Source organism: Thunnus maccoyii, chromosome 9 (genome assembly GCF_910596095.1).
Source record: "Thunnus maccoyii chromosome 9, fThuMac1.1, whole genome shotgun sequence".
NCBI classification, from domain to species: Eukaryota; Metazoa; Chordata; class Actinopteri; order Scombriformes; family Scombridae; genus Thunnus; species Thunnus maccoyii.
The window spans coordinates 25,721,472-25,738,423 of NC_056541.1; the positions used below are offsets into that span (position 1 = coordinate 25,721,472).

Genomic DNA, 16,952 nt, shown 5'->3' on the forward strand with positions numbered 1-16,952 from the left:
AAGGAGATTTCTGCTCTTTGGCAGAGAGAATAACTTTTCAACCATGTCCCAGTTTCAAGAGACTCCAGCACAGCATTTTATTTCAGTGTCCAACCCTATTTCACATCCTAGTTAAGCACACTTACAAATCTGCTGTGCCATGGTTTCTAACCTCTCATACACATGTGAATCCACATGGGCACACGCACACACACACACACACACACACACACACACACACAAGCAGAGACACATCACTAGGCCTGTCACTGCCTTTTATCCATCGTCAACCTTCAGCTGTATGGTTTATCCGTAGTGACACTATAGCAAAGTGCTTGACTGCTTTTTGCCAACAGACTGCAACACTTTAACTGTACTTAGTCATGCATCATTATGGCAGACTCAAAGCGGTGTGTCTGGGAACGCCTGCAGATGGTGGAGGCTGAACCATTTGGAAAGGAAGGCTCTGTGACAATGATGCTTATTGCATGAGTAAGTGTGTATGGACACCAGAGTGTATCTGTGTACTAGTGCTGAATAGAAAAAAAAAAAAAAAAAAAAATCACAGCGCTAATAAAAAAAGGTGCTCTGCCGCTAATTCAACAGGCTTAAGAAAACATTCTCTGTGTGGTATACAGTCTGTTTGTGAGATATGATATATGAAATCTGCATGCAAGTCTTTGTTAGAAAGAGCCTTTTATGTGTGTATTGATCAGTCATTGTTTACTCCAATCGATAGTGACTTTGTGAGATGCAGCCTCCTCTCTGTTCTTTATAGAGATTTAACCCTCTTGCGTTGCATTTTAACTGCTTTGTTCTCCTCTTCAAACCTTCCTTCTACGGAAAAATGTGATAGCATTACTGTCACTTGTCACTTTCTCTTTATTTCAACAGATGACAAAGCTTTTACATTCAGTATTCTGCTCCACTCACGGGTATTTTCAACAGATCTCTTCTGCCATTGAAAGATAAATGTTAACTTCATTCAATAGAAACTCATTCAAGGTTCATACAAAGCTTGGCTTCTGTATTCTTTAAGGAAATGAAGAAACCATTAGCAAAATATTCACTCACAGAGAAAGAGAATCTTATCTTTATTCCGCATGACCATGCAAAGCCATATTCCTTTTGACATCATTATGTAAAACCAATTTCTCTTTCATATCACTTCCGCCGTGCTGCATTACCACATCTATACACTCACTATTCTTTATTACAAAGTAGGTGGCCTAGAGGAAAATATATGCATTTGTTCCCTATGGCATAAAATATGCATATAGGTGCCTCATTTCATCTCCAATCTGTGTTATTCCTTTAAAAATTCACTACTGCCTGCAGTCCCTCTTTAATATTTAATTTGACAATTTTTTAATCTGTCTTTATGCGATGATGAAGTAATTGTCAGTTGTCACAAAAATGATTGAATTATACAATGGCACTGAAGTGACTCATAGGTTGTAGGCTTTATTTGTTTTGCTTCAGCCCTAACGTGAGCTTGAGGGAAAGAATATTCCTTTCACACACTAATTTATCTTCTATCTTTATTCATCTTTTCTCCCAGGCCACACACACAGAGCAAAGCAAAGTGTAACATTCATACATCATTCATAGTTTGTTTACCAGCTTTTAGTTTGAAGCTAATAAAAAATACTAGAGCCAGTTGGTAGAGTATTTAAAATATGCTCCTTTTCCATTTTGAATAGACCACTGTATCCAAAGCCCTTCAATTATTAGTGAGAACCACAGAGAAATGATAATTACTCCCAATCTTTTCTTAGCTCTTCTGATCTTTAATGATCACAGATTATCCATCAAGCTAGCTAAATAATTAGTGCGAATGTCTCATGAACAAGCCACCGACAGATGCTCTAACACCCACAAGGTGAACACGGGTGCACTTTTTCCTCGGCGAGGTGACCAGAACAGAAAGAAAAACAAATAGATAATGGGGCAACTTAAATGAGTGTTGCAGCAGATGAATGATCAGCTCCTGCTAACGCTGTAGCACCACCTCTGCCGGCCTCTCTGGCAATCTGGCCATGTTGGGCCCCCACTGTGGAACAGCATGGCACTGGGAGTTGTGGTAGCCAGTCCCCCCGTAGCCCCAGGCTGCCTCTACCTTTGGTATGCTACTCAAGGTTAAAGGGATCCCAGTTGGGTGTTTAATAGTGTTGTGCTCAGATCCGAATGGCTTTTTCCCCCCTTTTTTTTGACACTATCTGCACTATGGAGAGTGAACCTGGAGAACTGGTGTATCCAAAACTGTTCATCTTTGGAACATTTTTACACGGTGCATCTACAATGTAGATCCTGACCGCTAGCTCCCTATTCCAACTGTAATATTTCTATATAGCAGACCTTTAAATCCCTACACTGCTGTAATACTCTTATAAAGTAGCAGGGGTAAGTGATTTGAACCGTTTTACTGTGAAGATCTGCTGTTTGCCATACACGTGCAGCATTTGCTGACATTCATTTTGAAACCACTCGGAGCACTTGCGACTCACAGTAACAATGCTGAAGGAAAAGTGCCTGCTGAGCTCTACTGTGAATATACCTCTGACCCAGACTGAGGAAAGGGAGATTTATGAAATCCACATGTTTAATACATTTCATTTTGTCCAAGGGATTTGTATTGCTTACCACAGTATTTTAGGGTTGAAACATTCTGTATAGTCACAGCTTGTATTGTCTGAGGAGAATAAACCCTGCCCAGTCCTGGCTGCTGAAGATTTGTTTTATAGCACCTCCCTTTCCTTACACACATCAGCCATGCACTGTCTGAGGTATTGCATTTTGTTGTGCTGAGGTGTTAGGTATACACACCCTTAATCTTCAATGCATAATCCCCTGAAAATCCGCTACATAAATGAAAAAGATAACCCTCATATCAGTGTGGTGACAGAAAATAAGATAGCTAGGTAATTTAATAAAGGATTGACGCTGGCCCCGGTGTGATATTGTGTGTGACCTCTGTGTATTCATTGTGTAGCACGGAGCAAGCGAACCTCAGCTTGTAGAGGAGTAGCTCTTCCTACTCTGAAAACCCATCCTGGGAGTGTAACATCTGTGGTGACAAACAGAATGCACCATATGGATTAAAGCGCAGGCAGGGTAGTCACTGAAATATTTGCTTTCCCAAAGTGTTGACACAGTATGAAAAAAAGGAGAACTGTGGCTGCGCTTTCCCGCTGTAATCAGGTAGCAGTTATCGCAGTGAAGTGTTTGCCTACCTAATGGTGTTTCCATTTAGCCTCAGTCTGTGTCATCGGCTTCCCATTTGGAGCACAGACAGGAAGGATCTGCCTTCTCCTACAGTAACTGCTGGCCTACTGAGGCTTAGTGTGTAATACCTCTGTGTTTGCTCTGTCTGTGAGAATCAACAAAAAGACAAACTGATGAATTGGGTGAGAAAGAGAAGTCTTTTAAAAACATGATAACTGTGGTCAGTCGCACGCTGTGGGAAGCGTTTAGTTCATTTAGCAGCTGACCACATGGAGTCATAAATAGTCTTTCCAGGGAACGCTTGTTTTACATCTAAAATGCACTTGAGTGTAATGTTGACAGATATAGCTTGTGACGAGTGATAGTCAGAATGTATGAGCGCCCATAATGCCGCTGTCAACCTCTGGTGCCAGACTGAAAATAAGCAGTTCACCTCTGTTTTCATTCAGGAGAGTGCAGCAGACAGCACCGGCTTCTCCGCTGTATTTATTGACTTGTTTTACTAGCCTGAAACAGGGTGCTTTTATACGGGGCTGCTCAGTCTTAAGACTCTCCAGACATTTACATTATTCCTGACTGAGTTACACACACGTATAAAGGAGCACGTCCGCAGGCTAGGTTAGATATATGCTCTCTTTCCATCCCTCTTTCTCACTTACATTCATACATGCACCATTTTATTACCCCACCATTTTAGATATTGTTACACTGTACTTTTCCCCTATTACTGCTGCATATTGCCAACATTGAATGAGCAAGTATTTAGGCTAATTAAATGTCTTTCTCTGTTTTAAATGTGTATAAAAAACAGCATACTGTTTTTCAGGCTTGATAAATTCTGCATATGTGAATACTACATTAAGAAAAAAAAAGAAATTCTGTTTATGCTGAAGCTGATTCAGTAGTATAAAAGCCTAGCTTTCATGAGGCTCTAAAAATCTTCTTTCGCTGACTAATCTGCACAACTGCAGTGGAAGATAATGAATGCCAACACCAGAGTCACAGCCAACGCTATGATCCCCCCACCCAGCCTAAACCTCCAGCAGTATTTACATGATGTTTCATTTTAGAATAAACCTCTTTTCTCCCCCACTGTGAAGATATTGAACTCTTTCACACAAATGTCATCTTAACCAAAGCTTATTAAAAAGATGGACATCAAAGTTGTGGGTGCCCATTTATCTTATAGCACTCTAATTGGCCACCACAGGCAAGAGAACAACTAACTCCAAAATAGGAGGCGTTGAGTGGTTGGGCTAAAGAAGAGGATGTCTAAAGACCTCTCAGTGGATTCATTGCCAATAAATCCTCTGGAATGAAAGCAGGGCTTTTCTAGGGGGTATGGAATTTCACAAATACATTATGAAACGTGATACGCTGAATTAACTGAACACTTATGGCCAATGGGTTTGGTTTCTTTGTTCTGGTGTGTTTTTGTGGCTGCATTGTCCTGTGCCTGACCTGCAACTTTAATGTTTGCTTGACATCTTTGGAGTTTTTAACATCATGACTAGTGACATGAGGCAATACACTCTGAAAAGGTCATACAGCATGGTAGCCATGAGCGAACTGAGATTACATTTTGCTAACTCCATATATAGTGCATTGTTTTGTATTAAACATTCGCCACAGTGAATAAAACTGATTTTTTATCCAGAGTCCCTGCTAGTCCATCAAACATCGCATACAGGCCTGAGGTGAATAATGTATTATGTTTTCCACTCAAGTGGGCAATAAAAACACAAAAACAAAGTCATTAATTGCCCACATACAGTAACCAAATGCCATCAAGAGCCTGTGCTCTCATTAACCTGGCACCTAATTATCTGCCTCCAGTCTGAGTCCTGACAAGCCCCACCGTCTGAACCCTCAGCTCGGTTGTGTTGTGTTGTGTTGTGTCAGCACTCGCCAACCGCAGCCAAGGCACCATTAGGTACAGAGAAGACAAAAGCTTCTTGCAGCAAAGGTTCCCTTTGCACGCGCCACCACAATGTTCCTCCTGTTAATGCCTTCCCTTCCAATTAAATCTGCAACTGTTAATTATTGTAATTATGAGAGTGAGCTCCCAGCTCTACCCCCCCTACCCTCCCCCCGCAACCCCTCCCTCGCCGGTGTGCGGAGACGCTACGGGAGCTGTTGTGTTGCTTCACTGGCGCCTCGTCTCTGCTCCAGTGAAGCCCTAGCAGGGAATTGGATGCAGAGGGGGACTTGGTACACATGACAGGGGTGACGTGAGGGAGATTGCACGGTTCATCTTGGATAACTGGGCGAGCAAGTCACAGCCAATGGCCACGCCTCCAGTCTAACTCATTAAATGGTGTGTAAAGTACATGCTGGCAATAATTAGCACTAAATAACCTTTTTCGCTACCTTGTTCGCGGGCTATCACACAACACAAAAAGGTGGAGTATCATCTGTAGGTGTACAATAAAACTATTAGGCTGGTCAAATGAAATGAGGGAGATGATATTCTCCCAGCAATCATTCACTCATTTACTTTGAAAACCCTGGCCATGATAGTTATTTCACTCCTTTCTTATGGTAATGTGAAACTCTATTGCTGCCATGTTCTTTGAGAGACACTTGGGATGGATCTGAAGTGATGTGTTGAGTATAAGGAGAGCTGAAAAAGAGTGGATGGCAGGCCGGCTGCCTGTTAAGTCTCTGCGTGTCTACATCCTCTTTGGCCTGCTTCTGTCACAAGCTGTTGTTTGGCCTGGACCTGATCTGCCCAGCCACTCCTTGTACTGCACTCTACAGACCTAGTAGTAACCTGCAACATCATGCTCAGGATGCTTCCAGAAACAGCGTTCTTGTTCAGGTGCGTGCAACCCAAGACACTGGAGGTGGATGCATTTTTTGTGAGCTTTATCAGTTCTCACAAATGGAAGCACTGAGATTCGGCTCGTCAAGCGCAGTCTTATTCCAGTGCCATAACCTCAGTTGCCTCGTAGCAGAGTCCTTACACGCTAGCACAGCTAGCAAAGGATTCTGGCTTTATAATTTGGAGCTGAATTCTCTTCTATAAAAGACACTAAAGGAAAGAGCAGCTCCTTCTGCTTCAGGCAATGCAGCCTTTTCGTGGATACACTGCAAAATCTAAATGATGGACTGTCAACTCTCTTGCAGAAATGCCACTGCAAAGAATAATCTCTCTGGCAGTAGATCATGGTTGGCTGTATGCTACCAATGCCATTCCTTTGTTTATGTGAGCATGTAGCCTTCACATGCACACATGCAGACATGAGCGTATGCATGCACAGCTATACACACACATACTGTATGTATGCACAGAGAAACACACAAATACAGAACACACACACAAAATGCTTCCAGCCTAAATCCTTTCTTTGGAAGCATACAGTGGGATTAATAACCTGAACCATGGGATTAATAACCTGAATAGCATTATTTTTTCACCTCTAGCCTTTAAAATAATGCATGCTTGGCTTGGTGTCTGGATGAAGTTTTGCCTGCATATTTGCCTGGTTATCGGTGTGTACAAGACCTGCTGTGTGACCTGGTTTCATGCAATCTCCATCTTCTAATTAGGAGGCTGCAGAAAGGCTGGAACGAGAGGAGGAGTGATTAGTTGCCTTTGGGTATTTCATAAGTGGCTTTCAGTGCCACATTTGCATTATTTGCTTGGGGTCTGAATAACAAATCAGCCTACCTTTGCAGCAAATTCAGGCTAGCAGCTCAAGACCATCAATATATGAAATATAAAATGAAAGTGAAGAAAAGAAATAAACAAAACATGCTAACACAATATAGCGGGATAAAATGAAATATTGAAACACGAGACACAATAACTGTGAGTCTACCTACAGCACAGAGACTGAAATATCATTTGACTATTCAATTGAGTATATTATCCTTTATGTTCATCATAGTTATGGGATGTCTGGCTGAAAACACATGAGTGTCTCAGTGATTGTGGCTCATTCTGTGACTAGCAGACCATGTGACCCATGTGAGCCCTATGTTGGAGCCCCATGCTGTATGTGTCCTGTAGGGTCAGTCAGTGTGCTGATCTGTAGCGGAGGTCCTGTCCACTCATTTGGCCAGTCTCCCCAACCGCTGCGTGCGGCCGCCACCGCCAGGCCTGGTCAGCCATCACTACACCACTTGGCCGTTTGCCCACATTGAGTCTTAGAGGGTAGGAAACAAAGCGGGCACTCACACATCCACATATAAACACACGCACACACATATCACACGCATGCACACATGATCACAGCGAGTGACAGTGGCTCTTGTTTACCCAGCCGATCCCACCCCCCCCCCACCCCTACCCCCCCCTCACTCTCCTTTCATCCTCTCCCTCTAGTCTGTCATGTTGTGTGTCACTTCCCACAAATGTCAGTGCCACCGTGGGACAGTGATTAATTTTGGTGTGCTTGGCAAAATGTCTTCAAGATGTTTGTTTGGGTTGTCTTTTCCCACCCCCTTGCCCACCCCCCGCTCCCCGCATGTCTTGGAGTCGTGGGTCGAGAGTGGCAAGCACCCCCCTCCCCCCTTTCTCCTTTCCCACTCGTCCCTCGCCCCTGCTGTCACAGCCCTTTGAGGAGGGAGGGGGGGGGGGGGCGCATCATCATCGAGGGACAAAGGCTACCTGAACTGACAGAGATCTTCTTTTCTGACCAGAGCCACTTTTTGTCACCCCAGCCCACCATCACCTCCACGCGCTGTCTGTTTAGTGTGTGCTGGTGGTGTATGATGGGAGAAGTCTTGACCCAGCACTGGGGGGCTGTAACACTTCACTGTCAGCGCGGCTGATTAGCTTATCACTCACCGCACTGGGAGGAAATACATCATCATTCCAGACAGGGATTCCCCAGTTTAGGGCCCGTTCCCTGCCTCCTTTTACTCTGCATTTAATCACCCGACTCACTGTCCCCTCCAGTATTTCAGCCTCACCTCTAAAGCCATTCCTGAGATGAGAAGTTTGCTCATTTCAGGTGCGTTTTTTTTTTTTTTTTCTTTTTTCTTTTTGGAATGAAGGTCTTTGCTGTTTGAAATGGAGACATTGCATGCATGGACAGAAACTGTCAAAAACAAGACTTTCCCTGTGTGGAGGAAAGCGAAATGAGCCATCTTCTGAATTATTTGTTTCAGCTCACTCAACAAAGAAAGTGAAACACAAATTGGCAAATGTGCTTTGCTTCCCCACAGTGTGGTATCAGGTATGGTAATTACTCTGCCATTAACATTGGGAATAGTTAATGTGTATTAATGTGTTAATGGCATGTTAATTACTGTACATGCTAGAGAGAGCCCGCAGGCAGTCTCTCAGATTCTTTGTGCCATGTGGATGTAGGCCAAGCTTAAAAAAGCCTTTAAGAACGTCAATGAAAGAGGATCCTTATGTTTCATTTGTCAGAACAAAAGATTTTCAATGGTAATTTGATCCAGCTCCCCGCTTCTGGAGCTGAAAGTCACTGATCCAGGCGCCATGACAAAGGAGATGATATGAAGTCAAAGGAGACGTGGAACGCGGCTGTAGTGACACTGGCCTCTTTGTGAAATGGATACTCTAAGCCCTCTGTAGTCTCTAGTGTGTTGCTTTGGCAGCGGGTTTTAATAACACGGTGGATTAGAAGCCTTGGATCCTGAGTGCCAAGCCAGAGTTAAAGCTCACCTTGGACGAGCCTCAGTAACAGGCTAGATGCCACGGTCCTGCTCCTCCTCCTCCTCCTCCTCCTCCTCCTCCTCCTCCCAGCCGCCTCGCTGCTCACACTGTCTACTCCGCGGCTTTAAGAGAGATGACCTTTGCAAATATTGACAGAAAATAAATTCTGTTTCGATTAGTTAACTTTGGGAGACCTTTGTGGATCAATGCAATTAGATGAACACAGTGCTGATACGTGGCCGGAGCCGTCCACTGGAGGCACTGGCTAGGAGAGGAGCTGCAGGAGGTCAGAGTTACTTGTAATGAACAGGATGTTTTGGAAACAGTGGTGGAAGTAACCGAGTCACAGTGTGTATCGTTACACAGTTAAACACACAGGCAAGACCAGCTTACTGCAACACATTCTGCTGGATTTTTTTTAAACACAACACTATCTTAAACAAAAGCTATTGCAAAAAAAACCTATTACAAAAAAAAAAATCTCTGGATTTATCTACAAGAAGTGCAACTCTTGTAGTGTATTGTGTGGCGTCTGGCAGTGCAGTCAGTGCAGCAGAATGAGGTGGAGAAACCCTGAGCCACCCCTTCCCTCTTCAGCAGGCCACATTAACCCAGCAGGGCTCTGCCTTTATGGCTCTCCTGCTCACACTTCAGTGATGAGAGTAAACAAGCAGCGGGCCAAAGGTCAGCTAAGCCCACAGAATAAAAGAGGGCACAGGGGGAAAAGAGGTGGGAGGAAAGGAGAGCGGCCCGAGGCAGTGCTCAGATCACTGTCAGGGCTTCAAGCAGGGAATGATGTACGAGACAACAGCCCCACACCGGAAATGATTATAAACAGAGAACAGGGAGAGTATATGAGAGAAAGGGCTGCATTGTCTTTATCTGTCAAATTTGTTACTTCCTCGGATCAGATACCGACGGTGAAACCTGTAAAAAATGAAAAGAAGAACCACCCCTGACTGATAGGGATGGATTAATCACAGTGTCTCCTTTTGTCTCATCCACAGAGGAGAAATGAGGAACAATCATATAGGCAAGTGCTTTTTCCCTGCTACTCCACCTGTATTGTTGAATGACAAATGAGGCCGATTAAGGACATGTTACATTATTATTAGAGTTTCAGATTTTTTTTTTCTTTTACATCATTAAATGCGTTCTTGTAATTAAGTGAGCCAGCATCGTTAGAGTTCTGTGAAATAACTGGACCATGTATAGATTTTTCATCTCTAGTTCCTATTGCTCGCAGGCTTTACCAAGGTGACACGACTCCCGCACTTTCCCTTGCACTGAGATTAATCCCACTTTGACTGTGGAGGTGGATTAGAGCTAACTCGGGTGCCCAAACTTGTTTTAATACCCATATCATCAGACAAAAAAAGGATAAAGATTTGAGCAGGCAAGCAGCATTTCAGTGCTAGGATGTGACTGTGGCTTTGCAAGTTACTATACAGATTTGTCAACCACACAGCAAATTAAAGATATTATCTCACTCAAGCCCATTTTGTGGAAGTTGCGTGATGATGCTGAGCTTAGACAGTGAATACGCAATCTTCAGCTTCCCCAACAAAGGTGCACAGGAAGAGACAGCGAGAAAGACATACATTGCACTGTTTTTAAAATAGGGTTGTTTTTTTTTTCTGTCTGCCTTTTTTTTTCCCCTTATTTTTTCAAATTTTCTTTATTTATGTGCTCGGGCGCGAGACAGACGCATCATCCCTCCCAACATGTGTGTGTTATGAATGGCTGGCCGTAGCTGCTGTGGCACAAATACACCCTGGTGGACTCCTGCAGGGCCGTCTGCTTCTCGGGGCAGCGGAGTAATCATTTTTATCCCGCTGATTTCCCAAATAGAAATGGACACGTATGATAAAAATGTCACGGCCACTCCACATGTCAGTGGACTAACAGGATTACATGTCACTTTCTAATGTCTCGCTCTGTTTTCCTTTGCCGTGAATGGCCACATTATTGCACACAGGAACTTTGTGGTAATATATGGTAAGAGACAAGTAGCTCTTTATGGCCTGTGATTATTTAGTTTGAATGAAACCAGTGATTTATGCCCATTTAGCTGAAAAGCCCTGTAAATTCCCTCAGCTGCATTTCCCCTGGATATAGAGTGAGTGGAGTGAAAGTGACAACTGAGTTTGGTGTGGAAATGTACGCTGCGTCCCAGAGTTATATTTAATATACCTGACATGAAAAACGTGCCTACCTACTTACCACCACCCGCAGCACAAAAGAAAAGTGCAGCCTGCTGAGCTTGTGTTGAATCCGAGAGTGGGAGTAAATAGTGAATTAGGAAAATATGAACTGTAGTGGCAGGCAAACCACCAGCCATTAGAGCATGTTGAGATATGTAGCCCGGCGTCTGGTCAGTCAACATTTGAATCGTGTGCCGTTTTGTTTCATGCTGCACAAACTGGAAGAGAAACAGCCGAGCCTGTCCAGAACGAGGGCTTTGGGTGGAGTTGTGCAGATGCAGTGCGATGTGGATGAGGGTTAGTGGAGCAGTGGCATATTGTCCACATGGATGGCTTGGCTCTGCAAGCCTGATGGAGCCTTGTCCAGCATCTCAATGTCTCCAACACAAATAGCCACATTCATCCACTCCTCTCACACCATTACACCTAAAAGACTCAAAGCCAGCCGATCCATAAATAGAGGCAAATTTGTTTTTCAGTGGCACTGCAGCTGAACAAAACACCAACAGAGATGAAAACACCAGAGGAGTGGCTACAAGATGATGTGTTTCCTAATTTTTCCTTCTCATTTGGGGCCCGTGTTTATAAGAAAGATACAAAAAAAAAAAAAGGAGTGTTTTCTCTCTAGTATTTACTCCTGTGGATGGTGTGCAGGGTCAGTCGGTCAAAGCGTGGTAAAAGGGCTTCTCTGATTGCATGCCTACTGGCTGACACAATAGAGCCACTAATCTTCTTATTTAGAATCCAGAGGCTGGCCATATCTTAATGAAGCTGTAATGAGCTGTTGAAAATCCCTGAATTGCGGGAGGGATTATTGAATTGAAACAACTCTGGTAATCATAACGTTCGAGTAGCCACTCAGTATTTACTGCCCATTGAGCCACATTTTTATCCACTTATTAGACTGGATTGCTCGAGCTTGTTTTTGTTGTAATTCTGACCCGCAGTGGTTTTTTGTTTGTTTATTCTCTGTTAAAGCCTGGCATCGTGGTTGCATTGCCAATGCATCCAGGTGTATATGCTATCTGCTGGGTGATTACGACTCACTGACAGACTGGCGAGACAGAAAACCAGAGGAAATAAACAGCAGGGTCTGATTGCATGAACAGAATTAATGAATGAGCACTTTGCATAAAATTTAGCCTGCATCCATTTTGCTGTATGTGGATTTTTTTTTATTTCACTAGCACATTTGTGTTGCTTTAGACGCTGGATACTGCAAAACCAGAGGTGTAGAATAATATAAGATTTAAATCTTATAAGCAAACAGAAATGAAGAAAACAGTAGTTATTTTCTGGAGTTCCTGGCATCCACTGTGTCAAAGACAGAGACACTTACTAGAGGTATAGTTTTCTGTTTAGCATCCTTTCACAGAGTAGAAGTGCCACTTCACCATTGAGCATTTGTCAGTTTATGGATGTTGCTGTCATGTCAGCTTTCCCGTACACACAGTGTGCAGCGCAGTGTGTAAATAAAAGAGAACAGGCATAGACATGGGCAACAGGAAAACAGCACATACACAGGAGGCACCCAGTACATACCTGCAGGGGAAACATCACACTACAGCAGTCTACACAGACATAATGTCTTTAAAAATTCAGTCTGGGTCTACTGTTTATTACTTGATCTGCTTATATTTTTCATTATTATTAGGTTTTTTTTTTCTTCCAGCCTGAAATGTCACTGGATGGCTTTATTTGACCCTCTGTCTCTGTCTGTGTGTTGCTGCAGGTCTCAGCATCCGTGGCGCCCAGGAGGAGGACCCACCAGACCCCCAGCTCATGCGTTTAGACAACATGCTGCTGGCAGAGGGCGTGGCGGGACCAGAGAAAGGTGGCGGATCTGCTGCCGCCGCAGCTGCAGCCGCAGCCTCGGGCGGGGCGGCCGATAACTCCATTGAACATTCCGACTACAGAGCCAAACTCACCCAGATCAGACAGATCTACCACACAGAGCTGGAGAAATACGAGCAGGTAAGGAGGAGTCTCCCTGCAAACTCAAGGTTAAGATCTCCCCAGTAGAACGGCTTCGGGATTGCACTTTTGCTCTACATCCAAGAAAAGAAGAATAACACAAATTTGGTTCTCCTTTCAAAATAACCACGTGACCACTACTTATTTGAAATTTGAGTTTGCTCTCAAATGGGCTAATTCACTTGTACTCAATACTTCACATTGCTTCAGCACCCAGAGCAGCTTATCCTTGCATTACTGTAGCAAGAAAATTGCAGAGTGCATGCATGATGAGGGAGAATGTGTTATCAGCTTGGAAAAAAAAATGGCTGTATTACTCACTGTGTTGTAGTTGATTATAGAGATCCAAGGAGTGCCTTAGTCATCTGTGTTAAATGAAAGTATGATCAGCTCCTTTACCTAGCACTTTGAGCCTGCCATTAAACACAGCCGTTATGGGCGAAAATAGAATGTGTAACAGTGATGCCTCAGCAAGCCAGTGAGGTAAATTAGACTAATTTACTCCGTGCTCTCTGAGAGAGGAGGTGGGTTTGTGGGAGCACACAACACTTCGCCTGGAGTAAATGCATCTTTCTTAAGGGTGTTTCCAGGTTTTAATTATCTAAATGTAAATACTTAACGAATTTTACTCAGAGTAATGAGCTAAAGTGTGCACTACGTAAATGAGTTATTCTAATTAATCATGTATGAACTACTGGTTTAACGAAAAGCTGTTTGAATTCACTCTGCATTAGGCCCAAGCCAAATTACAAATTGGCATTTATATTCATAGATGACTTCACCTATTATGTCATCAAAGTAATATATAAACACTGCACTCTGTCAAAGCTTTTAACCAAAAGAGCTAGCATGCAAAGAACTAATTTCCTATATGATAAATGTATGCAAATCTATAACAACATTCAAAGAGCTTTTGCAAGTTCTGAAAAGCTCACTGCTGTGATATTTACAAAACTCACTTTTTTGCTGTTTTTGTTTTTGTCCGTTTCACTCGGCAGGCATGTAACGAATTCACTACCCATGTGATGAACCTGCTGAGGGAACAGTCTCGCACGCGGCCCATCTCTCCCAAAGAGATTGAGCGCATGGTGGGAATCATCCACCGTAAGTTCAGCTCCATCCAGATGCAACTGAAACAGAGCACCTGTGAGGCTGTCATGATCCTGCGCTCCAGATTCCTTGATGCCAGGTCAGTGTGTGTATGTGCGCATATGTCTGTGTGTAAGTGAGTGTGTATTTGGTATCTAGAAACTTTACCTGCTTCCATATGACCCATATAGACAAATCCAGTGGGTGAGGTCATTTTTAGTCTGCGTGCAGGTCTAAAGTTTGTTCCTCACTTTTCTGGCACAGCACACAGTATGAGCACTACAGAGATGCATGGTCTTAATTATGTCCATGTTCCATGCCTTATCCATTTTCAAGACAATCATGCCCTCACACCTGAGAGCAGTTAAGACCAAATGAAATGGGGACCGAGTCATGTGTAATAGATGGAGGAGAGGTCATCAGCAGGTGTTGTGGATTACTCTAATCACTAACAGTTTGGTGCAGTGGGTGCTGTGCAGAGAGCGGCACAAGTTCGGGCCAAATAACCCAAGTGGAAGCACATTTGCTGCCCACTGCCTGTGTGAAGTGCAGTAAACAAGGCAAAATAAGCAAATGCTCAACAACATGATAAGTAGTGCCCTTGGGAGAGAAGGGGACCCAGATCTAGTTAGAGTTTGCTTGTTTCTACTGGAGATCCCTGGGGCTGTGGCACTTCAGGAACAATGCTCAACTGTGCATGCCATGATTTCTATAATGTACCGAGATGCACTCCGACTGGGCTTTGCGCTCCATCACGAAGCCCACCCATCCGCTGCACTAAACTCTACACATTACACGCTTGGACTGGAGATTGGAGACCAACAGACCAAATTAAACATTGTATGTGTTTTGTGGTTTCCGTGCGTGTGTTTTTGTTTGTGTGTGTGTGCTTGTCAGTTTATTGGTTGGAGTCTGGTCTTCTGTGTGTTGATGAGACTCTTGGAGCAGGACACGATATTCTGCTCCTGAGGGCCCTTAGAGCCCATTCCTCATTATTTTCACCATTTATGTGTGAGATTGATTGTGCAATTTGTGCGATCCAAATGGATGAGTTAATGCTGGTCCCACTAATAGGCTTGCTCGGCCTTTCTCTCGTTTTGCTCCCCACTCAGGCGGAAAAGGAGAAACTTCAGCAAGCAGGCGACGGAAATTTTGAATGAATATTTCTACTCGCACCTCAGCAACCCATATCCAAGCGAGGAGGCTAAAGAGGAGCTGGCCAAGAAGTGCAGCATCACAGTTTCCCAGGTGGGTACTGCTCAACTAATAGTAGCTGGTGGGTAATCAGGGTGGGAAAGGCTGAAGCCTAGAGGGATAGTTACCGAAGGTCACACCACCAAGACACAATGTCCTTAGCTAACCTTGACATTGTGACTGCCTAATGATGCTTCAGTCAAGGCTGGTCCCAGTCAGTCAGAGCAGGGCCACAGGGAGGGGAGGCCTATATCATCTTGGCCTCAATCAAAGCACTATGCTGTCCTTCCTTAGCCGCCCAACGCTGGGTCCCCTGCCATTTCCCCCTCTCATTCCCATCCACCATGTGTGCTCTCTCTGTTGCCTGGTCAGTCGCTCAGGTCATAAGCTGGGAAGAAAAAAAATGGCATCATCCATTACTGTAAGAAAAGCTGTTGATGCTGGGTATTTGTTTTTTGTATGTTTGCTGTTCAAGTGACCTTGCAGAACTCTGCTAATTCACAGTTATGTTTTAAATTTTACAAGATGTGACTTTCCCACTTTATATATATATATATATATATAGCCTAGCCTCCTTGTTGGGTAAACCTGAAGGCAATATCTCTCACACCTAACCCCCACATCCAAAGTATTATTATCCTGTGCTCTCCCTTTCCTGCTATGATTGTGACTACTATCTAGATTTTTTTATACTCTATTGTTCTATGGTTGTCCTCATGAGACACGATATCAGAGAAACATTAATCTATACAATAACGATTAATCTGCAGTGTTTTGTTCTGTGTGGGGAGGGGGTGTTGAGGGGTATATTGAGTGTAGTCATGAAGAGTCAGATACTGTAAAAGCCCATTCTTTTTTGCCTTCAGGGGGTGGGAAGCACCATCACAGTATCACAGGTATGTCATAACTTCTCCTGATCCACTGTTTTCATTTTTTTGTACCTCCTTTGTTTATTTATGTATGTAATAGACTCACAGTTTTTCACTGCACAGAACCTCCCTCCCTCACACTACTGGTTCAATGCTCATGTTATCATAAATGACAGTATTTAAATTTACATTTAAAAAAAAAAAAAAAAAAAAAGAGTGGATAAGACTTTTTCAGCATTCACATCCCACCTTTAAGTCACACAAGTACACAGACTACTTTTGATTAATTCATATTTTGAAACCACACCCATGTTATCACCATATTCTGTGTGTACAAAATGTGTCACATGAAATTCCACTTTTTTTGCTATTGTTTACTACATTATTTTTGTTTGTTGTAGAGCGTCGACAGGTTGTGTGGTCTTTTGAATCTTCAAACTGCGCTCTGAGTTTATTTAACCCCCCCCCCCGCCCACCTCCGATCACTGTGTGCTTCATAGCAGTTAAAGAAATGGGCACCGACCCTCACAAATGGAGCTCCACTCTGATTTCTGAGTGCCTCGCTAAACAGGCCACTGTACGAGTTCCCATGAGAACAAATCAGTCTATGCAGAAATTAGAGGGCTTTTAAAAATTCACTTGAACTCATCTTAGGCCCCATTAGTGGTGTATTCCTCGACGAGCGGAGGCCACGGCAGACATTCTTATTGACTTATTCTTGGTGCTTTGGCTTATTTTAAGTGAGTAACAAACTCTGAGGCTCGACATGATGCTGAGTGCGCCGTA

General features: G+C 43.5%; 1 protein-coding gene and 1 long non-coding RNA gene across 9 annotated transcripts in view; one reads left to right on the forward strand and one right to left on the reverse strand.

Moving 5' to 3' along the window:
* pbx3b (pre-B-cell leukemia homeobox 3b) overlaps nucleotides 1–16,952 on the forward strand; it is a 58,727-nt gene that overhangs the window by 32,821 nt on the left and 8,954 nt on the right. For 4 of the 8 annotated variants that reach the window (XM_042422334.1, XM_042422336.1, XM_042422330.1 and 1 more), the window contains exons 3-6: nucleotides 12,773–13,014; nucleotides 14,013–14,203; nucleotides 15,216–15,351; nucleotides 16,164–16,193. In XM_042422334.1, the coding sequence (XP_042278268.1) occupies nucleotides 12,773–13,014; nucleotides 14,013–14,203; nucleotides 15,216–15,351; nucleotides 16,164–16,193 (599 nt within the window). The remainder of the gene's footprint in view (nucleotides 1–12,772; nucleotides 13,015–14,012; nucleotides 14,204–15,215; nucleotides 15,352–16,163; nucleotides 16,194–16,952) is intronic. The other 4 variants (XM_042422335.1, XM_042422337.1, XM_042422333.1 and 1 more) reach the window with 1 other exon arrangement.
* On the reverse strand, nucleotides 13,018–14,938 carry LOC121904539. Its single transcript, XR_006098250.1, has 3 exons — nucleotides 14,272–14,938; nucleotides 13,336–13,379; nucleotides 13,018–13,088 (listed from the first exon to the last, which is right to left on the reverse strand). It is a non-coding gene; the product is annotated as an uncharacterized LOC121904539 (long non-coding RNA).